Below are 24,707 nucleotides of genomic sequence, written 5' to 3'. Positions count from 1 at the left end.
GTCCAGTTCTTTGCAATGTCACTGTTGTCCCATATTTTCTCCACTTTCTGATGACTGTCGTCACTGTGTTCCATGGTATATCCAATGCTGTGGATATTTTTTTTGTACCCTTCTCCTGACTGATACCTTTCAACAATGAGATCCCTTTGATGCTTTGTAAGCTCTCTGTGAGCCATGGCTTTTGCCAATGGCAACTGCGCAAATGTCAGGAAAATCCTACTAGGACAACTGAATTTTATTTGGGGTTAATCTGAGTCTCTCTGATTGATGGCAGGTGTGCACTCAAGAAGAATGAATGCTGTAATTAAATCAAAAGGTGCTTCAACAAAGTATTAGTTTAAGGGTGCACACTTATGCAACAAGCTTATTGTAAGTTTTTTATTTTTATATTTTTCCCCTAACAGATTTGTTTGTTTTTCTATTGAATTATACATGTTATAGGTCACATTAAAGGTGGGAAAAGTTTTGAAATGATTTATTGTGGTCTCATTTTTTATATCACAAAAACCTGGCATTTTATCAGGGGTGTACACTCTTTTTATATCCACCGTATACATACAGTACCTCTACTGAATAAATCCCCTTTTACTAGAAGATGGGCACACTTCACATTCTGTCTTCCTCTCAGACATTTTCCTGGTGTTTTCCTTGTGGTCCTTCTCTCCAATGCCTACTAAAGATCTTCTTTTATTGACTTTACAGTGAGCCTCTGACTGATGCTTAGTTTTCCTGAGAGAGCTCTTGATTCAACTGTGGCTCCTTTGATGGTTCACAAATATTCCTGCAGATTCTTCAAAGGACTCGAATTCTCCTGTATGATTCCCCAAACAATCTCAATAATACCTTTTGACACAGGAGAATCACTTTGTATGGGCGCAACTCCTAAACAGTAGGGAAAAGTTTAATGTAACAAACATACTTACAAATAAGCAAACGTAGGTTTGGCAAAAATTATATGCTGTCACCATGGTGACATACTACATCCTGTACGGTAGCAAAATGAACATGCAAGGTCAAATCTTGGTAAGCAAGTCTTGTAAATGTGTAGAAACACTGTTTATGGGCAGTATTCTGTTACTTCTAGACATTTTATAGCCACAACTCAGGCTGCTACCAATTACTAACAAACTGCAGGCTATTGCACTGATGATAATGTCTCATCCAAGAAAGGTACTACAGTGATGTGCTGTTTCTTTTAAATAAATAGCAAGGGTCACGTTTTGCAGAATTGTCACACATGTCAAATTTGGGTGCTCTTCTCCATTAGAATACAATAAGTGTCATATTCCATGCTTGCACTGTCAATAGCTATTTCACAAAACAGTAGAAATGTTATATTCTGTAGCCACAATATTTACACAAAGTACATGTGCTGATTCCTTACTTAAACCATAGAAACATTAAAAACACTGTCAAAGTTCTCAAAGAAACTAAGCTAAATTAACCCCCTGCATTCAAAATGTCATGTCCGCAACTATACTGTATAAACTTCTGGACTATCTTTTTCAACCTGGTCATCCTTAGGTCTTAACTGCAAAAGAATCCATAGCAGATGGAACCTTTTTCAGGGCCACCAAAGTAATTACAGAGTCCACTGTAGGATCTTGAATCCACAGGAATTCAGAAGACTGGCTTGCAAGGCACAGATGCCACAACACTGGATTCTTTCCCTGCTTCCTGTGTAATGACTGACAAAGGATGAAGTTTTCTTCTGCAGTAGGTATCATCCAGGAAGAGTGAGGGAAGACCCAATATCTCCTACAAACTCTCACAGGATGGAAGGATAACTGGCCACCCCCCTTTCCTTAACCCATTTGTAAGAATTCTCCAAATTTGGGGTCACTGGGGGATTGGTGAATCACACTTGCCTTTCTCATTGTGTCAGACTCAGGAGAATCCCACGGGGAGGCTACATATTTCCTCTTACATGAGGTCTTGCAATGAGTCCCTGCTGGGAACTACTCAGAGAAGAGACTGAGGAAGATGCTGCTTCAGACTGCCTTCTTCATTTTGAGAGGATCAGACACAAGCCAGAAATGATCTTTGGAGAAGAGAAAGTGTAGCAGGCTCACACACAGCTGAAGCTGCTACATCTAGCCTGCAACCTGTCACAATGCCTAAATCAACACGAAGGCTGATCACAAAAACCTGGCACCTACTTCCACTGCCACCAATGCAGAGGGACAAAATGAGCTTTGATGTTAAGTGACTGTTTAGTGCCAAAATCGAACACTGATGCCCTCACAGTTAAAAATTCCAACCTCGATATTGGCACAGAGACAGTTGGTGCTAAAACTCAGGTCCAAGTTCTTGACACTAGAGTCAAGAAAACACTAGGCATCAAAGGCATGGACAATACAGCCCAGAGGAGTCAAAAGAGGCACTGACAAGCAATCGATGTCAGAGCAAGCACAGTGCAATTGATGCTAGAACAGGGGGCAATGTGGACACTGGGACTTATACAGACTGAATAACATTATTACTGTCTGGTTGAAAATTAGAGGGATGAGATGAGACCCAAATCCAACTACCCTTGTAACATGGCTGTCTACAACTTTATATAACCTATGTTCAGGAAAACAGACCTGCGAGACCTTTAAATAGAATGAAAGGAATTGATTGAAGGGAGAACCTAGATAGAGACAGACTGGGAATATTAGAAAGAGAAGAGACTGTTCAACTTTCAGAGTTTCATCAAGATCTTCATCTTATTTGGACACTCCTTTATCCAGGGAAGAATCCCTAAACTCCCTCCAAGAAACCTTACAGGGCAGAGTGGTGGAGCGGAAAGATCGCCTGAAACAAACATATCATATTTTAGAAGATGCATCCCTGTGTTTAATCTGGCAGCATCAATGGGAGACACTCGACCCTAAGAGGTGAACAGATTCATTGCACTCTCTCTAGGCAGTAAGCTTTTCAGTATTAACTTGTTTCTTCTGTCAATGAATGTGCACTTACTGAATTTTTTTGATATGTAACAGGGAGACATCCAAACATTTTATGGCTGCAGACTTCAGATTTATTGAAACCTGACGCTTTCCCCCCCAAAATAAGGAAAAATACAAGAACACTGAAAAAAAGCAGTAGATACAGCACAAATTCATGCAACACAAAGTCAATACAATATACTCTGCACATAAAGCAAAGCTTTGAAGCCCAAAAACAGTCAACCCATGGCCTAGGTGAGGAATAATGAAATGTAAAGAAAACCCAAATTATAAGTTAAAAAATTAAAATTTCCTTACCACAGGTGCCCAATGATCGCAACTTAAAAAAAAGATAGTAAGCTTCAACATGAATGCTAAGCTGTAAAGCGAAGGCAGAGGCAGTTAAAGGTGAATGATGACAAGCTGAGTGGCAAATAAGATCTAGTGAGTAAAAGCAAAATGCAGAGCATTATGAGCAAAGTGAAGGATTTGAAACCAGGAAAAGTACAAACTGGTTCTGGCCAGACTGACAGATATTGTTACAGTTCTACTGGTGAGGCGGACGAATCGGATCTAAACCCAATATCAGAAAGTGAACAGTAGCTGATAATTTAAATCCTGTATCAGAAAGTGAACACTAACAGAGAATCTAAACCCTGTATCAGAAAATGAACAGTAGCTGAGAATTTACATCCTATTTCAGAAAGTGAACAGCAGCTGAGAATCTAAACCCTGCATCAGAAAGTGAACAGTAGCTGAGAATCTAAACCTTGCATCAAAAAGTGAACAGCAGCCAAGAATTAAGTCAAGTTGACAACAGATGTTAATAAACACTTCTGAATCTGTTCAAAGTTTGAACCTTTTTAATGCAACACAATAAGCAAACATAGTAGCAAATTTTGAGGGCACTAGTAATAACTGCAAACCACTCTCAATATGTTGATCACCTCCTTGTCGTAATTTTGAAACCTGTAACAGTGAGTTCTCAAATGAATAAAAATAGCGAAACTACAAATAACAGCAAATATTAACAACTGTTGTCCTTTAAAAGTTATTTTTAAGGGCGAGATAAGTACCCTCGGTACTTCCCAAATCCCCATATTTCACAAGTACTAAATCTGAGATCACTATACCCTGAAAAAATGGGAATATGCTGAGATAGTGCTATTGAGAACATAGGTCACCATTTTCCCACATTTAGTCTCACTACTCTGGGACTTGCACTTACAAGTCTTGGAAATTAAAACTACTACCATGCTGAACAATACTGCTGCTACTTGCTTAGGAGCTAAGCATTCAATGTCAGTGATCCAATATTAGAATGTACTAGGTGCTACTGGCTCGGAGTCAGGAAGTTCCAGAACAAAGCACCCAGATGGGACAGTCTGGGACAGCTAATGGAGCAGTGGAAATCAGATCTTCCTAGAAGAGGAAATGATGACAAAGGTGTACGTCAGTCTCCTAATCTTATTTCAAAGGCAAGCACTGTATCTAATTAAAAAAATACTACAGATTCTGGCTTAAAACAACTAAAAATGGAAAGTATAACATTTTAAGAGGACGAAACAGGTTCAATATTAGTATGCTTCATCACAAAAAAAATGTACAGAGTCAACTCATTCAGAATTTCCAATTCACAAACTTCTCTGCCATATAGCCTGACGGCATCCAACAGGCTAATCTGAAGTCCCAGAAAGAAATGACTCAAGATGCTGATAATTGTGAGTCACTGCCTCATGGTCTTCCTGCATAATGGGCAAAAGTGAGTCTCTCACTATTTTTTTTAGCCAGACTACTACCAAGCCATAATCTCAATCAGAGCACAATGACATGAAATTCAGACTCCTCAAAGAACAAACAGCCACCTGGTCTTCCACATACAATGAATGCCTCCTCTCATCTGGGAAATTTCACAGACACATTTTATTTCAAAGTATCGGTGGTTTCTTTTCCCAGGTACAAAGAAAGCTAAGAGTTTTAAATGAGACTGAAATATGTCTAGCACATGCTATACTTGCACCACTTACTCCTGATAGCACTTTGCTGGTCCTCTGGGCATTGACAACAAACAGGTGGGCCCTCAGATGCCAACAAGGCAGAAATAAATTTAGTCAGTCGGTGAGCTAGACACAGCATAATATGGTCACAGGGGCTGGAATACAAGGGCTCAGTTACAAGATAAATTCAAACAAGGAAACAAGATAATCTACACTGCTGCACTGCTTTAGGCAATACAACCACCGCTACATATGTTTGTGTAACTTACAACAGAAGTCATCAGCAGTCAGCAATACAAGAATTAAACTAGATGACAGTTATAACCAGTACTTCCAATGACTAAGTGCACATACTTACCTGTACATTCTAAATGTAAAAGGCAAACAGCAAAGCATTGTTAATTTAAATCCTACGGTAAGTTATAAAGACGTAAATACTGACTATCTATAGTAAACTAATACACAAGATGACAGTGTGAAAACAATAAAAGTTCTCCTGTATGAGCTTCCTTTGGGACAGTCATTTGTGCACTAAATATTTGGAAATGGAAAGCAACCCAAGAATACTCCAGGATTCCAGGGTGGGTGATAGTTGCAGCAGCTAGCCACTGCAATGATTAGTGGGAGAAAAAAAAAAGACATTAATAAGCAACACTTTAAAAGAAAAAAAAAACTACTAATGTACAAATTTCCTCCATACATGACATTTACTGTCACTAAATTAAAAAAGCATCTCATTTATAATACATAAACATATCTCTACCACATCTATAAAAAAAAAAAAAACAGGAGAAAAAATATTTAATGAGTTCATATATTCCTTATTTTGATTAATTCAACCCAGACTCAACAGCAATGGGCTTGTGATGCTATCCTCATCCTCACCATTTTCTGAGGAACAAGGCTGGGTATGTATGGCTTTTAAACTTCACTAACGCATAAATTACTTAATTTTACTGCCACTGCCCGGTAAAGCAGAAGTCTCTCCACGCTCCTCCTGAAGGCTTACAACATACATACATATATGTACACTACTGCAACAGCATCACAACAAAAGAAAGCAAGCAAAATTAACACTTAAATGAAAGCACCTGCTATTTTGCCGCAGGTAAAAGTCAGCTCAAACTGTCAAGTTCACCACAACCATAATTGCTGCTGCCAGCAAATCAGTAGTAAACAAAAGACAAGTTTAAGTTACGCCTACATTCCTGAGCCCAGAAAAATGAGCTTAACCCCACGGTGAGCTCAGCTGCCCCAAGGCAGTATATGTCTGATAAATAAGCAGCCATATCAATCCAGCACTTTCTCTTCCATTCTGTCTCAAAGAACTGAAACAGCTCATGAGATTAGATTGACAAGCCTATAACTTCGGAATGATTTTTGATAAATTGGCATTGGCATGCACAAGGATCACTTTGATGTACGAGACTGCACTGATTTCCTTTCATCTGTGAGAGATGGGATACAATAACTCAGTTTATTTCTAACTCACATAGTTCCTTCGGTCTGTGGAAAAGCATTTAAAATGCAGAACTATAATACAGAGTACTGCTGTGGGGTAGCACCAAAGCAAACCTGCTGAGATAAAAAGGTCAATAAGCTGACAAAAGCAGAACTGCAAAGAGTAAAATTTCTACATTTCCTTGTAGCCTTACCTGTCATGTGCGACTTGCAACTCGGCCAACAACTGATTTTCAAACCACTGATTAAAATCCACGCTGTCAAACAAGTCATAAGCAGCCAAACCAACTGCATTATACACTGCCAAGAAGCAAACCAGGACAACATTAAGTCAGGCCAGAATTCAGTTTCTGGGGCAGAATAAACAAAAACAACTTATGTCAACTGTAGCTTTGCAAATACAGGTCTTGAAAACTTTCATTAATGCAGTCAGTGTTATGTTCCCTGTTACCGGATGTGTTTCCAAGCATTCAGTAAGAGTACATTTTAGAAAATATTGGCAATATCAGTGTGCAATACAGAAAAGGACAGACAAATACAGAAAACAGAAATATATGCCATGAGGAACTTAAAATAAGATTTAAACCAACTGTTAAATACTAACACAGCTCCAACCAAAAGCACATAGATATTAATTACCTTACAAGCAAGGATGAACAATGATGGATTGATAAAGACATGCTATTTGCCATAAATGACTTAAAAATATCAAATGCAAACATACCAAGTCTCTAGCCACCTCCATGGTACTAGAGAGAAAAAAATTCATATCTATGACTCAGATGACCAACTAACAACAGAGCCAAAGTATTTAGCACACTTTTGCTTAAAATAACCACACACAGCCATTGTCACCCTTTAAAGTCAAAACTCCTCTTTTCGAAATCAAGCAAGTCCCTGATAAATGATTAGAAGCCCTTTCTCTTTTGGCAGAATACATTTTAAAACTATGGTCAGAAAAAGTGCTTCTAAACTTAGCCCAGAAATTTGGAATCATCTCCCTCCTGAGATTAGACGATAATGGGGGGGGGAGCCTAGATGCCCAAATGAGAGCAGTGAATTTTGAGAGCTCAATAAACTAGTATAACAATATAGGAAAATTTTATTATTTTCAAGTTTGAAACATCAGAAATCTATAGATAAATTACTAAACTACATAAATATCAATTTTTGTGGAGATATACAAAATGTTCCTGTCAAGTAACTTGGAGATATATTGAGTCACTGTGTATGAATAACTCAAGGAATTGTTATCCAGATGCTGCTTTGAAAAAAGAACTGCAATTGATGACATCTACCTTACAGGAACTATCTTTGAAGACGGACGGCTTTAAAAATGACTTAGAAAACCTCAAATTAAATTCTCAAAAACAGACTGATACTCTTAAGGAACTATTACAGCAACACCATACAAAAATAACAAATACAGAGACTTCTCTAAATGACATTGAAGGGGGACTCAAAGAGGAAGAATTCACAAAAACAATTTCTGCTAAAACAGAATACATGGCTGCTTAACAAAATAGATGACTTAGAAAACTGGGAAAGGAGAAACAACATTAGGATCTTTGGTCTGCCTGAAAATACTAAAGGAAAATACATTATTTCTTTCTTAACAACCTGGATTCCTGAATTTTTAGATTTGAAAGAGGGACTTTCATTTGGAATTGAAAGGGCGCATAGAGCACTGAGGAAAACTGCTTCTAACTCAACAAATATTCCACCTAGATCCATAGTTATAAAATTTCTTTCATTTCTGGACAAGGAACTAATATTAAAATCTGCTTGCAGAAAATCACCCTTAAAATCAAAGCCTGATAAGGTTTGACAATGATTATTCCTACAGAATACAAAAACTAAGGGAAAAAGTCTGGCCAATAATAAAACTGTTGAAACAAAACAACATTAAAGCACTGCTGGCCTTTCCAGCCAAGATAAAAATATTTTCTGCAAATGAGATGTGAACCTTTGATGACTTAGAAGAAGCTACTATATTCATCCAAAACAACAGTGTGTCTATCCCAGATGAAATGGAATGGAATGGATGGCCCCTAGTCTTAAAAGAAACAAATCCTTGGACTGATGCTAGAAAGAAAAAACAAAAAGCTGATTCCAAGATAGCTGTCCCACAAAAATAACTCTTACAACTACATCTCTCAAAGTATCAACCGATATGGCACATAACTTGTCATCTGTTTTTATTTTTTTGAAAAAGGAGGGATTCTTAAACTGAGAAACAGTAATGATTTATTCAGAATGTTCAGAGAGTCCAATAATTCTTCACAAAGGTAGGTCAAGATGGGTTACTATTTACATTATATATAAGCCAAACAAAGCAACATATAATACAAGCACAGAAGTTTCTATTCCCCTACTTGAACTCAATGAATACTTATCTTGTTCATTTTTCATTGATTTTACTTATAATAGTTTAAGTGATTAACTAATTCAACAAGGTACCATTCATCAGAGTTCAGACTCAAATGTAACAAATTAACATCATATATAATAGCAGTAACAGTAGAGTGTTTTGAAAAAAAATGCTGTCATGGAGACTGCCTTCTTCAGTTAAAGTATGATTTAGAAATGTTATGTATATCCTGGTTAAATAATAGTAGCAATTTCTTAGTACAAATGTCATTATTCTGTCTAAATATAGTTAATATCAATTATGGCAGGTATCAACAGCTAAGAGCGCTGTTTGATCAATCCTGATATGGTGTGCATAGATGCAGCTGTGTCTGGCAGCAAGCAGAAGTGTCATAATTATTCTGTCTAAACATAGTTAATATCAATTATGGTAGGTTTCACAGCTTCGAGTGCTGTTTGATCAATCCTGATATGGTGTGCGTGGATGCAGCTGTGTCTGGCAACTAGCACAAATGTTATTATTCTGTCTAAACACAGTTAATATCAATTATGGCAGGTATCATAGCTTCGGCTGCTGTTTGATTAAGTCTGATGTGGTGTATGTGGATGCTGCTGTGTCTGGCAGCTGTTGTATGATGTCGTTTTCGTCTCCGGGAAACTGTGGGCTGCGGCTTGTGATCAAGGTTTACTGATGCTTGTGTATTAGGAAGAGACGTTTGGTGTTTTAGCCTGGATCCAGGGAAAGGGGGTGGATAGAACTGTGATTTGGGTATTTTGGCTGAGAATGGCTTGTTTGTACGTCTGCTGAGTGAGAGGTGGGAGGGCTGGATGAGTGTGTTCTCTCATGTTGGGAGGTGGCTTTTTTTTTTTTTTGATCTGTCTGCTCTCTGTACTTTTCCTGGCTGCTGCCTCACTGAAAGGGAGGGAAGTTAGGCTTGAAGTTGCAGTGAAGTGAAGCTTTGCTTCAGGCGCTTCGTGAGCCTCTGGTATGCAGTATACAGACACTCTCAGATTGCGATGGTAACGAAGACAGAGTGACGGTAATGCTTAATGGCTCTGAAGAGCCTCCGAGATGATTCTTGGCAATGACATTTTTGGTTTAAAAATATATATATATATATATATATATATATATATATATATATATATATATATATATATCTTCTTCTTTCAGTTGCTCATATATATATATATATATATATATATATATATATATATATATGGTTCCCTATCAGAAGCCTGAAACACTATAAGCCTGAAAATCAAAATCCTGAAACCAAAAGCCTGAAAATTCAAAATCCCGAAAACCCAAAATCCTGAAACTCAAAATCCTGAAAACACAAAATGGACATATGGACGTCATTGTGGCTTTGCTATTGTTAGCCCTGTGGTGTTAGGTCATGCGTTGGGCTCAGGTAAGTGTGCGGTTGGTTTTATGTTAGAGTTAGGGGCGGTTTAAGTGAGTTAGGGTTAGGGCGCAGGTTAGGCATGTATGCAATAGTGACAAATATTGGGGTTAGGGGCGGTTTAAGTGAGTTAGGGTTAGGGCGCGGGTTAGGTGAGTGTGCGATAGTGACGGACCTTAGGGTTAGGGTCAGGGTCAGTTGGTAGATATTAGTGTCTTTATAGTGACATATTAGCATTATTTGTGTTTTCAGGATTTTGAGTTTTCGGGATTTTGAATTTTCAGGCTTTTGGTTTCAGGATTTTGATTTTCAGGCTTATAGTGTTTCAGGCTTCTGATAGGGAACTATATATATATATATATATATATATATATATATATAAATAAATAAATAAATAAAAGGGCTGTTTTAAACCACATGTACACATATTGCTGGTCTCCCAACACTTCGTTTAGCTCATTAAGTTGATTCTTGATAAAAATAAATAAATAATAAGCAGCCCAATTTTATATTTAAAATGTATTTTGGTCCAAACACATTATGGACTTACATAAGAGTGTAAACCTGAGTTACTGTGAAGACGAAGAGCACTTGGTCTTGTGCAGTACCCTTTGCAGTGGTCTGGGAGTTCAGCTTGCTTGGACGTGTTGGGCATATGGTGATAGCTGATTCTAGGGGTGTTTGGGGTTGCCGCGAAGTGCTAGAGAGTCATCAGATTTCCTTTGTGGAAATACCTGTGGGAATGGAAAGTGTGTTGAGTGGTTCACTGGCAGAGTGGCCAATGCATGGAACAGGCTGGTAAAATGGAACAGGACTAATATTGGTTTGGATATTTTAACAGCAGCCTGGAAACGCACCACATGAATTAGTGAGCGGTATTCTGGCAAAACTGGATGGGCATTGTTGCCCATCCTTGAAGTACTGATATGCGTGTATGTAAGGATGGAAATATACTTATAACAAAATAAGAAACTAGAAGAGTCTCATAATTTAAAGTCTATGGACTGTATAAACATGCTTCAAAGGTGCTAATAATAAGAATAAACATTACAGCTTGTGGTCTCTCAAATAACTAAGCAATAGCGAAAGGGGGGAAAAACACAATAGTTATGTAATATATGATTTTAGTAAATCTAGACATAAAATATATAATCGCCATATAAGATGAAGCAGTTTGCTGAATTTAGATATTAAAGACAGGATTTAATAACATGGGCTTGTGTATAATAACACTACTGTCTTAAGTTGTCATAAAGGACATGCACTACACTGAACATCAAGGTGAAGCATGATGATTTTCTTATGTACGTAAATATGCATAACATGTCATGTAATTGCTTTAACCTGAATTGTAGTTTGTGTAACCCATCTTGACAATATATAATACTTAAGCGGTTACCAAGGTAACTAATGTTGTATACATGACATCAAACTGACAAAGCTGCTCATGGGAAACAATAGAAGCCTGAAGTAGGAATGTCACAGAATGTAACAATCGCATTCTGAACAAATAGTATTAAATTGACAATAATCACTCAGTTTAACCTTTGTTGATTATACAAAATAGAATGCTGCCATTTAAATCTAAAACCTTTCAGTATATGCCATAAAATGGCAATTTATGAATACGGAAAAGGAACTTGTAATCATTAATCAGAATAAGTGAATTTGTTGTTTTTAACCTATAATTTCACTCATTTTATAATAAGAAATGACAGATATGAAAATCCTTATGTGTAGGAAATGGGGGGGATGCACTAATTAAAATACACCAACTTTCATCAATGTTTACACAAAACAAACTTTATGCTTTAAGTAAGTTAGCAACAAATAAAGTGATTACTTAAATACTGACAAACAATGAAATATAACTTCTGATATACCTAGCAAAATATATTGTATTATAAACATTAGGTATAAATATTATTACCATATATGTATATTAATACGTTTTGAAATAAGGGTGAATATGTTAAATAACCGCGTGCTATAATCTTTTACTGAGGTTTTATATATGATACATCCTACTTTACTATGATTGAATTGCTTGTCATCTTTCATGTAAATATTAATTGCTTATACAATAAAGGTAGACATTTATATTGTATTAGAATTCTGTCTAATCTACAATAGTACTATATCTGTTCAAAATAATATAAATATTGTTTATTCCCATCACAAATATTCTCCATATGATAATTCAATTTATGTAACTCAGATGTTCTGGATTGTCAAGGTATGAGTGATAATCCGATGGACCTAGGTTTATCCAACAGATTAGGAATGATTTTCATTCCATGGCTAGTGCAGATCTTATTTTTGTTAACATTCATTAGTTTAAATTTATTTCACAAAAACATTTTTAGTATGCCTGACCAAAACATTACTTTATTGGTAAACACTCAAAGTATAAAACGGACAATTTCCTTTAAAAGCTCAAACATATACTTTACAGTTTTCAGAGGAAAATGTTTAATAGTCACAATAAAACAAATAATACATGGTCTAAACAACCTAAGGTGGATTTAACTTTATCTTTAAATACCAATGGCTTAAACAATCCTAGCAAAAGATCAAATCTACCAAAATATTTAAAACTGAACAAAGCACAAATTGTCTTCATTCAAGAAACTCATCTCAAAACAAATGAAAATTACAAATGGAATCCTAAGGAATATATGATATTTGGTGCAATCTACTTATAAGACAAAGACAAAAGGGGTAATAATTTTATGGAAAACATATGTGATTAACCCAGAAATCACTTATAAGTATGAAGATAAAGAAGGTCTTATAGCATTAGTAATAGTTAAATATAATAACAGAATATGGACCCTAGACAATTTATACTGGTTCCCAGGCATTGGCTCAGGAACAGAACTCCCAAGTGCCTCGAATTACTCGATTTTTACCAAGTTTTGAGGTCCAAATGATGGGGTGCCATGATTCCAGAGTGACACCCCATCATTTCTGATTTTTTTCCACTTTATTTTTAGATTTCGCACTGTACTGGCTAACGTCATCCCGTGCGCGATGACGTCAGCGCCATCGGTGCTACCAGCCTATCGGAATTAAACTCTGCACACATTTCCATCTAGGCTGTTCAAATGCGGCAAGCGGGTGGGCTTCTGTCCAAATGCTGGTTGGGCTGAAATTTCATATGCTGCTTTTGAATGGATGTTATGTGGATTGTGGGATGAGCCAGTCAGTTTGCAATTAATGCTGCTGCTTTCGTTCAAGTGCGCTGCTGCTTTCATTCAAGTGTGCAGGATGTCATGTGGATTGTGCCTATCAGTTTGGGATTAATGCTGGTGCTTACGGGCGGAAACTTCAAATGTTGCTTGCTGGTGCTTTCGTTTGGATTTTAAGGTAACGGGCAGAATGCTGCTGCTTGCTTTCAAACAGAAAGGCAGTGCGTGCATGTACGTTTGTGTGTGTGTGTGTGTGTGTGTGTGTGTGTGTGTGTGTGTTGGGACATGCCTGTGGGTAAATGGGTGTTTGCCTGAGTGTGAGTATGACTGTCTTTGTGTGTGCATGGGTATACGAATGTGTGCGTGTGTGTGTGTGTGTGTGTGTGAGAGAGAGAGAGAGAGAGAGAGAGAGTGATTGTAGGGGGAAGTGCCTTTGGCAATGCGATGCAAAGTATACTAGGGAAACACCACCACCATTGCCAGGTCTGACAGTGCTAGTATTAACTAGAGTGCAACTGACAGATATGCTAATGAGCTGATAATAAGACCTTTCTCCCCACATGCATAAGTTGCATTTTCTCACCATCACAATAAATGACTTCCTTGCTTTAGAGAATTATTGTGAACAGTGAGCCATATTTTTTTTTAATTTCTGGGAGTATTTTCTGCAGGTCATACATCGGTGAATTAGAAGATGTTGCAGCAACTCATCTGCATACTACTGTATACCAGACGCATTGTTTTTACTCTCTCTGCTATGAAATGTTGTCTGCTGTGAAACAACTCTACCTGCTACAAAATAAGTCTAAATGAAGCTACCACATTGTCAGATTTGTTTTGGGCCCCAACAATTAATGGCTATTTCTCTTGTAATGCTTTACATTTTCTAGCAAAGCTTTTTGTGCAACATATTTGGGTAAACATTTAAAAGTTGTCCTTAATTTCTGCTTTTTCTTACAAAGGCAAGGAAAACAATGAATGAAAGATAGGGGGCCCACTTTACCCTGCTCTTTGAGCCAAGATTATGAGTTTCTGTAATTTTTTTCTTGTTCAGATATTTCAGTTGTTTGAAAATATCAGTGTTACAGACAGCAACGAATAGCGTCTTCTGATACAGCACTCCTCATCTGAGTGTGAACATTTCACAGACATTACTTGCAAATAAAAGGTATAAGGATTTTTATTTGGGGGGGGGGTGGCTGAAATATTTCAGACTTCATACATAGTATGGCCTGACCTACCTTGTAAGTGGAAACACCTGTGGCCATGCAGGTCAAAGAAGTAAAGTCAATGCAAATAATTGTTTGTGCCATAGTATTTAATCCTTATTCTCTCTGTCTCTCTCAGAGAAAATACTTGTTGGAGTTAGTTTTATTTAAAAAAAATCTAGTCACCTTCACCTGAAAGCAGCCCCCATCACCCCACCTCTACCCATAAGTGATAAAAATCTCAATTAATAAATATGTCCTTTTACTTCAAGACTTCCTAAAACATTTTTATTAGTTCCAGACCTCCCAACCGTCCAGACTATCGGAATTAATTTCCGGCTGGGCTGAAACTTCATATGCTGCTTTCGAACGGACATTATGTGAATTGTGGAATGAGCCCGTCAGTTTGGGATTAATGCTGCTGCAGAAACTTCAAATGCTGCTTGCTGGTGCTTTCGTTTGGATTTTAAGGTAACAGGCAGAATGCTGCTGCTTGCTTTCAAATGGAGTGTGTGTGTGTGTGTGTGTGTGTGTGTGTGTGTGTGTGTGTGTGTGTGTGTGTGTGTGTGTGTGTGTGTGTGTGTGTGTGTGTGCTGGGACATGCATGTGGGTAAATGGGTGTTTGCCTGAGTGTGTGTGTGTGTGTGAAAGTGCCCCCATTATAATTCACCTGGTGGCTAGAGGTACTTAGGCTCAAACCCTGTACCCTGGGGTATAGGGTAAAAAGAGCCTAATGTCCCTAGCCACCACCACTCATGAATTTTGTTTTGTTCTGTTCCTCAAACTCTGTGGTTTCAGGATGCTTGTGACAAATCACTGAAGGTTGAATTTATTGAATAGTGACGGGCATTTGAATTTCAGACTTCATATTCTTCAGAAAATAAATGGTAACAAAAACCTTTTATTCTAGCAATTTTCTAAGTTTATAAGATCAGCATTTGAAATGTGTCCCTATTTTGGGGCTGTATTCCCCCATCATTGGCTTGTCCATGTTTTTTGTGCTAAGAGGTTGAGAACTATGGTGAAAAGATAACTGGATTCACTAAATGATATAGCCATTTAAGTTTCAGTCTTCCTATATTTTGGGAAACAAGCTGCTGATTTGGCATAGTGGTATGTTGCTATGACTGTAGTGCACAGAGCCCTCTGTTCAAGGCTTGCCAGTGAAATGCATGGTGGTAACACATTTTATTCTAGAAACTTTACAAAATTATACAAGCAATGTTTAAAATGTGTCCCTGATTTTTGGCCTTTTGTCCCCCCCCCCCCAAAAAAAAAAAAAAAAAAAAAACTTAAATTGAAAATAAGTGTAAGAAGCTGTGCAAGATGCCTATGCCTTACACGGTCATTCTATTTTTATATGCATACTGTGTGTGTGTGGAAATAGACTTTTATGATGGCAGTGTTCTGAATCAGGCAGTTTTGTCATTACTGTTTCATGCATTTTGTTTCATTGCCTACTGAAAAACAAGTGTGGTCTATTATACAAGAAATATAATTTACTAAAGTCAGGAAGGTACATTAAAGAACACGTATGTTCTTGTTTTGTGTGCAAGGGGCCAGTGATTTGAAAACAACTCAAATGTAATCTTTAACCACCACTGGCCAGATGCATTTTCTTTGGATGTGGTGTAGGTTTCAATGCTATTTTAATGAATGTGAGTTTCAAGGGCAGAGAAGTTTTAATGTCAAGTCTATTTTCATTGTGAGACATTATTGCTTTGTTTAACAGATGTCTATTGGTGTTTGTGCTGTAAAGTGTAAAAAATAAAATCCAAATAATCATTGTAGAAGTAAAGCAGTATGCACATATTAGTGCTTATGGTAAATGGGGCAAAATAGCCAGGTAATGGGACATTGGAATGGCTGCAGGGGGACACTGATGCCATATTTTGGTTGTCTGTTCTTCAGTTTGCACAAAAGTTGGTATCCCATAATTCCACTGGAGTGGGTGGGGTTACATAATTATGTATGCAAATTTTATGTTAAACAGCATACAGATTTGCACCTATTTTTCATGGGCCTTGTCCAGATTTTTGATGTTTCAAGGTTGAGAGGTATGATCAGGAACTGTTAAAAATACTTTCATGTCATTTCCAATAATTATAAAGAAAACTTAATATAAGGAGGAGATTTTAACTGTATATATGATATTTCTGAAACTACAAATAAAAGACCGCTGCGTACATCTGCTTATCAAAAGCTTTAAACAAGTGGGTAGAATCATTTCATCTTGTAGATGCTTTCAAATTTAAAGAAAATAAATATTTGCTGTTTTCCCATCAAGATCATAGATTTGGTACCCAAACTAGAATAGATAAAGTGTTTGCTGCCCATGACTTACACACTAAAATCATTAGTTCTCAATCACTCCCTGCCCCTTTTCAGACCACAATTCATCGATACTAAAACTTCAAAATGGGTCCAAACCATTAATCTTTAACTCCAGAATTCCAGCATATATAACTAAAAATTAAAGAGTTAAAACCCTGGTTATTATCTGAATTACAGTTCTTCTTAGATATTAATTACACCACAGAGATAAATAAAATAATGCTATGGGACTCATTAAAAGTGTACATATAAGGTAAAACCCTAACTTGGTATAAAAAAAAATCAGAGAATGGGATTCTGAATTATTAGATCTACAATCCAAACTTTTGTCAGTAAAAGCTGAAAAAAGTCAAAATCATTTGGAGATGAAAAAGAAAGCAGACTCATTAAACAATAAATGCAACAAAATTGTAACACACAAAACTAGTATAGCTTTAGAAAAACTAAAAAGTAATACCTTGGCCACTTCTCCCAAATATCAACATAATTTATCCACAAAAATCAAAATACAATCAAAAGCTAATAACATTAAAAGTATCTTCCATGAAAAGAAAAGGAAAATTGTCTTGGATATAGATGACATTCTTAATGCCTATAGAAATCACTATATGGAACATTTCCAAAATGAAAATATACATATCGAGCAATTAAATCTAGACAAAAAATGTTCTAATATAAAAAAAAAAATACCAAAAAAATTAAAACTAGATCTGCAAGCATCCATATGCTACAAAAAATACAAATACAATAAAAGAGGGCAAAAATAATAAAGCTCCAGGCATAGATGGCATAATTATGGAAATACATAAACTTTTTCCTTCAAAGATACTATCCCTCTTCCATAAAACTCTATTAGAAATTCAGTCACAAGCTTTAATACTACCCTCTTGGAGATGTTCCTTAATCAAACCAATCCTGAAGGAAAACAAATCCCCAAACCTCTGTACCTCATACAGACCTATATCATTATTAAATAATGACTATAAGATATATATGACAATATTAACTAACAGAATGAAAATACCACTATCCAAAATAATAAATAATAATCAAACTGGATTTATATATCATAAACACACACATGACAATATTAAAAGGATAAAAGGATAATTTCTCTTATAGATTATGTTAATAAAGAAAATAAAGAGACACTCATAATTGCCTTAGATATAAAGAAAGCCTTTGCTTCCCCAAATTGTGACTATTTATTCAAAATTCTGGTGTTATTCAAATTTCCTCCTTCCTTTGTTCATCTGCTAAAGAATATATATACAAATAATTTCGCATGCGTTAAGCTAGGTCCTTTCACCTCTGAATCTATACATATAACAAAGGGTACTAAACAAGGATGTCCCATGTCACCAATTCTATTTGCTTTGGCTATTGAAATATTGGCAGATTCAATACGTAACAATACAAAAATCAAAGGAGAAGATGTTTATGAATACAATTCTAAAATAATGCTCTTTGCTGATGACATATTAACATTATCCAATACAAAAGAGACATTAGAGGAATTAGATATTTTAATTGATGCATTTTACAGGACTTCAGGACTCCATTTAAATAAATCAATTGTTTTTATTTTTAAATAAAAAAAAGAATTGCAGACGAAGAGGAATCACATTATAGGGAAACCAGAATCTACCTTAAAATATCTAGGAATTGAATTATGCAAGGATAATAATTAGTTTCAAAGAACTACAATAATATCATCAATACAATTAAAATATCTGTGGAAAAGTGGAACAAAATAATATTAACATTTGAAGATGACTACAGTTAATAAAAAGGTTTTACTACCCAAGATTCTATATATAGCTTTCGCAACACAACTGTTACCAGAAAGGAATATACTCAAAGAAATAACCTCATGCCTAATAAAATTTTTATGGTTTCGCAAAAGAAACAGAATAGCTTTAATACAGCATATCAAACCATGGAAACAGGGAGGATTAAACTTTCCCGATATAGAAACATATATAAAAGCATCACTATCTACAACAATCTCAGATTGGATAAGTCCAAATTATTCTGCAAATTGGAAAGAATTGCTAACTGTAATATTAATAAATGAATTTGACTTGCAAAATTTTTTCAAACAACAGATAAAAAAATAATTTGCCATGGCACATATGTATTATGCAATATAACATAACTAAACCAACTAAAACTCATATGATTAATTATTATATTGACTCATTTAGGAAAAATTTTAATACAAATATAGATTTAAAAATCTGGTTTAATCTTTTAAAACCATTCATGGTTACAAAGAGCTATCCACATAAAATACCCAGAGAAATACTTATTTCCTGGGAACAGAAAGGATTTGTTTGTTGGTTTCAATGTCTCAAACAACAAAAAGTTCTGGATATGCAAATAATAGAAACAACATACAAAATTCCACAACAAGATTGGCCAACTATGCAAGGCATTCTGACGTATTCGCAAGATTTATGCAGAATAATTAGTAATTCTTCATTTGAAGAAATACCTAAACTTACAAAATACCTATATGAAATCATATATAATGATGACATGGAAAATATTTCAAAATTTTACACCCAAATCCTCATACTGGAATTATATAACAAAAAGGACACATTACAGCTAACTGAAGAAATTAAATCAAATATTTTATTATCAATAAAACATGCATTCTTTACATAATACTGGGAAGTTTTTAATTGGAAATGCTTGCACAGAGCATTCTCAACTCCAGATAAAATTACTAAAATTAATTATTTCACAAAGGGAATATGTTGGAGGTGTGAGCAAATACACAATGCAGACTGGAATCACATTTTTTCGACTGTGTTAAAATCAACAAAAGCAGAAATCACCCAAAAATACTTAGACTTGTAAAACGAATGAAGCAGGCTGTGCTGAAGACAAGGGTTTTTATTCTTAAAAGAACAGAATTAAGCGCTCTTAATTCTGTTCTTTTAAGAATAAAAACCCTTGTCTTCAGCACAGCCTGCTCAATTCGTTTTACAAGTCTGTGTTAAAATCAAGCCATTTTGGAATGGTATTAAAAACTTTTTACAAGCTTTATTTAATGAATCATTTAACTCATCTAAAGCTCTAGTATTATTAAATGTGTATGAGGGTCCTCATTTGAATGAGTCAAATATGTATCTAGTATGGACAATACTTGCAATCTCAAGGAAGTGTATAAGAAGAAGATGGAATACAAACAATATCGAATTTGGAAGACTTCTACAGCCTACTGAAGACAACAGCATTGTTGGAAATTAAAATTAAAGTATTAAGGATTCATCCTAAGCCATTTATTAACAATCCATGGAAAAAGATCTTATCATTGATTGACACTTTACAATAACTGAACAGATACACTCTGATAACTGGATTGTTGTACCTATAAAGTAATTCTATATATTAATCTCTGTTATGGCGTCAGGCTGATGTAAACAGTGTACATAGTTATTAAGATGGTATATACAAATATTATGGAATTTATTCAACTGTATTTGAAAAATAAAATAAATCTGAGGAAAGTTTAGGTGATAATACCCCACATACAGCAAAAGTTCAGGGGCTGTCCTCCTTGATTTTGAGCCAGATCTTTGAAATCAGCTCAAAGGAATTTCCCTTTCCAACAGATAAACATGCTGTCCATTCTCCAACCCTCTCTGCATGGAACTCTTCAACAAAACAGTCTGAGCTGCCAGTTCAGACTGGAGGCAAATGGATCTACTTGAGGAGTTCTCCACTGATGGATAATCTGCAGGAAGACCTCCCTGTTCAACATCCATTTGTGAGAGTGTTTTGGATCTGCTCAGGTAATCAAACATTACAGTCATCTCTGAGGGAATGTACACTACCTGAAGGAAGAGACTGTGCTGGACAAACTTTTTTCATGTCATTGTGGCAAATCTGCAGATAAGATTTTTCTGCTCCCTGTTTGATGTACCACATTAAAATAGTACTGTATAGGAGTATTTTGAGGGTTCTTGGAGACCAAAGGTAATGCAAAGACTGAAGGGCCAGCATCAAGGCTTTCATTTCCTTGACTTTTATGTGGCTGTCCTTGTCCTACACTGATCATATACATAGTACATCTATGTAGACAGAACATGCTGGCCATGCCAGATCTGAGCCATCTGTGGAAGCATCTGGCAAGGAGAGAGCACCAGAAAGGGCACTCCTGGATTGAGTGATATATGACAGCTCCACCAATGGAATTCTTCCTCATGAAAGACAAGAGAGGAACTGGGTAGTAAAGGGGAGTGGCACTGCTGTGTCCACATAGACTTGATACACCAATTAATTTTAATCCTGTGGAGTATGACAAAAGGAATTACTGAACGTGTGTACCTCAAGGCTCGCAATCTCGCCCTCTCTTGTGGATGTCAATTCTAGGGGAAGTAAAATAAAAGATCAGAAAAAATTTGCACCTTGTCCTGAGGAACAAATGCTACCATGAAGATTACGTTTTGGTGGCAGCCTAGGAAAATCAGATCATAACACAGTACGAGTATAGACTTTACTGAAGTTTAAAATGAAATCCAGTCAAAGGAAAATGTCCGTGGTAAACATGACATGTAGACGGTTGTCTCTTGAAAAGGTCTGGGGAAGACTACCTGTTAATTAGACATAAGAAGAGATGTACACCCTGAAGCATGCAAAAGGCTACTGACAGGTGCTATGCTTTTGGTAAATACCCTTGAAAGTGAAGAAAGACCAAAGGTCAAAGCAGAAAATTGAAAATGAAATTATAAGACACAGAATGTTAACTATTTCTGTGATCTGAATGATACAGGATATGAAGACCAGAATCCTCAAGGTTCAGGGTAATCAAGGTCTACAGAAACAGCATATTGAACTTTGGTACCAATAAAAAAAAAAGTCTCGAGGGTCGATAAATACAGAAAATCCAGAATGTGCGTCCATGTGCCCTTTTTTCATCACACAGAGAACCCTTGAATAAAACTCTTTTTTTCAGCTGGTGGAAGGGAACTAGTTCTACAGCGCTCTGATGGAACAAGTCTTGCAGAATGGGTAAAGCTATGTGTTCTTAGTTTGGGGGCACTTATGATATACCAGAATGGGTAAGAAGAATGAGACAGATTAGTTTGTACCCTTTTCTCTATGCTATTAATTACGCAGTGATCTGAAGTTGCAGGTCTCCACACTAGAAGGGAATGAAAAAACCTCTATGGGAGAGAGGATAAGTCAGGTGGAAGGGGAGACTGATGCAGATAACAGCAACTGGTTGATTTGTTAAGAAAAGTACCTTCAGGTCTTTACAATGTTCATAGGTAGTAACTAGGCATGCAGTCCAGGAGATGATTACAGAGCTTAGCCCAAATACCCTGTTGCCCAAAAGAATTGCCTGGTTAAGTAACTTGCTCAAGATCACACGGTAGGCAAATGAAGGCTAAGGGAATCAAACATTGTACCTCAAGAAGTAGCTTCTTAAAATGTATGTAATGCTTCTTAGGTTATATGATATATAGCAATATATGTGATGTAAAAAAAGAAGTTATGTACTCACAATAATGTTCCATCCGAGTAGTAAACCTGTGGGTTTTCGGATCCATATTGGATCAGAGTCGGCAACTTTTCAAGCATCTGCTCCGAGCTCCAAGCTCCTCCCCCTTACCCATAACCCATCACCATCTCCTACCTTACCTCAGATCGAGTTTGCCACTACTCAACAGACCTCCCAACCGTCCTGAATTAGTCTTTTTTTACCGAGTTTTTGGGTCCCAATGAAGAGGTGCCACGATTCCCAAGTGGAACCCCTTCATTTCCGATTTTTTAATCTATTTTTTTAAATTCTGCGCTTTCGGAGCTGATGTCATCACGCGCGCGATAACGTCAGCTCCATCAGCCTGTCAGAATTAAGCTCAGATGTGCGTGTGCATCATGGAGTTGCCGGTTTGAATACTCGCGGTAAGTTCCTGTTTGAATACTCGCTGGCGTCTGTCTGTTTCGTTTTTCTCTGAGCAGAATTGCAGCAATGTTTCACTAGTATTCATCATTTCTGTTTGAACTTCTGCAGAGAAGTCTAGCAGCAGCTCGCCCAGCCGTGTGTCCACACCATCAAAGAATGAGAAAATCTGCTTTCTCCAGTGGCTCGATTTTCTTAAAGTAAGTGATAAAGAATTTAAAAAAAAAATGCACATATGTACACCTAGAAATGGCAACAAAGCAATCAGAACAAATGATTCTGCAGTCTGATGTGCTGTAATCTGCGGCGGATTTCTGCCTGTTAATGTTGTTAAATAGTGGTGCTTTTAGTGATTAGTAGTAGCAGCTGCTGCTAACCTGCTACAGGTTTAACTGGTGCTGGACTGCTTTATATTGTAATTCAGACTTTCACAGAACAAATGTATTGTCGTTAGATCATAGCTTGGGAATACCAACTTATGATCTAATGGCAATAAATTCAGATATCAATTTATTTATTTTTTTATTTTAACATTTGTAATCTGGGGAAGTCTGACAAGTACAGAGTCTATTTTCAGTGGAAGCGCAAGGAGAAACGGTCCAGAGACGCATGTTTTTGTAACAAAACTGGAGCACCCACGAATGTAGAATAGTGGTCTCTCCGATCTTGTGCCACTGTTAGGTTTTGATTGGACAGATTGGTGTGATTGGTAGACAGCTTTTTTTTTTTTTTCATTACTGCATTTTCAAGGTAAAATACAAACTTTCCACATTGTTTTTGTCATCTTTTCTATTGGTACCATGAAATGGAGTAGTAAAATGTTCATGTCTTAGGTTCATAGGTTCATAGATTAGTACTAAGCTAACTGCCCTTGCGAGCCATTTTAAGCCTAGCCAATTATCCCTTGTGAGACTCAAACCCTGCACCTTGTGTTTGTAAGGCAAACACTTTAACCATTAGGCCACCCTCCCAACCCCTCATCTGTAAGATGTTCCCATTTTTCCTCAGATTTCTCATGCATACATGTATGCATGTTGCAGTGGCCAGTATTAAGGCCTTTGTTGTCAGGTATCTTTTTTGCTGTCATTACTGTAAGGGATCCCATGTGTATTAGTAATACATGGCTAGCTGTAGAATACAATATGTGGACCCACGATAGGCAGATTCATTTATATGCTGACAAAATGTAATAAAATGAAATGGGTGGTGTGCAAGCAACAAGTTGATTTTCATTGTAAATTAATTTATTATGGTACCAAGGAGTAGCACTGACTACACATGAGATTAAAAACAGTATTACATTGGTAAATATGACGAGATGCACATATATTGACAGGAATTTCAACACTGGCAACAACCTGTCTACCAATGTAGGAAAATTGTGTTTGGGTCAGTACATTTCATCCTATGAGACATTACAGATAAGTCTGTACACATTCTAATTTACATGTACGTGTCTACTAGACCCTTCTTAAAACTTAAAATGTGGTGTTCCATTCTTATCTGATTAATAAAATCACCTAATAAGAGAGAATGCAAAGGGAATGTGTTATAATTCAGTAAAGCTCCTTTCTGTGATGAGCATTTGGTGTCATCAAATTATCTTGGGGGACATAACATGCAGTCTTCATTGAGTTGTTAGTTGTATTTCTGTTTGAAGCATGTGTGCAGACTATATTGCCCAGTTAACTAACAAAAGTCTTCTAATTTAGTTTCAAACATAGATAGTAATAACCAGGAGATCAAAAGAATGTATATTTATAGTTTATCACAGTCCCAAGCTTTGAAGTAGATTGCTACTATATATGCAAGTAAGCATAGTCTGAGCAAACTCGAAAAGAAGTTAGACATTTACTTGGAGATAGTAAAATACAAACATGGCTTGGTCAC

The 24,707-nt window shown here is 36.4% G+C and overlaps 1 protein-coding gene across 1 annotated transcript in view; it reads right to left on the bottom strand.

Annotated features, from left to right (window-relative positions):
• Positions 1-24,707, bottom strand: part of IPO11 (importin 11) — a gene marked incomplete in the record, with an annotated part of 3,749,854 nt that overhangs the window by 2,330,128 nt on the left and 1,395,019 nt on the right. Inside the window, 1 exon segment of the mRNA XM_044063824.1 lies at positions 6,583-6,688. Within this exon segment, the coding sequence (XP_043919759.1) occupies positions 6,583-6,688 (106 nt within the window).

This window comes from Protopterus annectens, chromosome 2.part2, assembly GCF_019279795.1.
Source record: "Protopterus annectens isolate FY-2018-M chromosome 2.part2, PAN1.0, whole genome shotgun sequence".
In the NCBI taxonomy this organism is placed as follows: Eukaryota; Metazoa; Chordata; order Ceratodontiformes; family Protopteridae; genus Protopterus; species Protopterus annectens.
Note: the sequence above shows the minus strand (reverse complement) of the source record. Positions and strands in the feature narration are given on the sequence as shown.